This window comes from Penaeus monodon, chromosome 23 (genome assembly GCF_015228065.2).
Source record: "Penaeus monodon isolate SGIC_2016 chromosome 23, NSTDA_Pmon_1, whole genome shotgun sequence".
NCBI classification, from domain to species: Eukaryota; Metazoa; Arthropoda; class Malacostraca; order Decapoda; family Penaeidae; genus Penaeus; species Penaeus monodon.
Genome location: NC_051408.1, coordinates 19,066,470 through 19,067,210, shown reverse-complemented (window position 1 = coordinate 19,067,210; position 741 = coordinate 19,066,470). Strand labels below are relative to the sequence as shown.

The 741-nt window shown below is 38.6% G+C and overlaps 1 protein-coding gene across 1 annotated transcript in view; it reads right to left on the bottom strand.

Annotated features, from left to right (window-relative positions):
* Positions 1–741, bottom strand: part of LOC119587865 (nuclear envelope phosphatase-regulatory subunit 1-like) — a gene marked incomplete at its 5' end in the record, with an annotated part of 3,062 nt that overhangs the window by 1,668 nt on the left and 653 nt on the right. Inside the window, 1 exon segment of the mRNA XM_037936568.1 lies at positions 488–622. Coding sequence (XP_037792496.1) covers positions 488–622 — 135 coding nt within the window.

The following is a 741-nucleotide window of genomic DNA, read 5'->3' as shown; positions in this document are numbered from 1 at the left end:
ACAATTCTCCCCAGCACCCCTGAGATGCATTCACTGAACCCTAGTTGGGAATCAGTGGCCTAGAATATACTGCTTTTTTTTCTTGTTGCTATTTGCTACCAGCCCCTAAAAACTAAAGGGAAACATAGTAAAAGAAGCAAGCATATAAGGATGTCAGTAAACCTGCTTTTTGCCTAATAATAAAGATTACAGTGAATATGACTATGTATAATATGTATAACAAAAACATCCCTCTCTTTATACACCTTCCAAGCCTTCAGAGGCTACTACATCCCCATCCCATCCCCTGCCCCCTTTCCCTAGGTCCTATTCTCCCTTCTAACTGTTGTCTCCTGGTATGGAGGAGTTACTAAAGATATTATTTTTGTTTTGTAAATGTAATGTTTTTCACTCATATTTAAGGGGTAATTTTTTCAAACTCTGATACTATGAAATATACATTTTCTGCTGTGTCTACACATCTCAATATTCTCTTTTCCATACTTACTTAGAGTAATGGCAGCAAAAGTGAAGAAGAGGTGGTTGAGGAGCGACTGAACGAATGTCACTTCTTGTGTGATGGGATCTGTGAGCCAGAGGTATGCCCCCAAGGCTGTGCTTGCTGCCATTATCACTAGAACCACTGTAAAATATAATTTACTAAGTGCACACAAATAAAAATCATAATTAGGTCACTATAAACAGTTCAACTGGGCAAGGGAAAACTGAGGAAGGAAATTACAGCCATATGAGAGGACAATC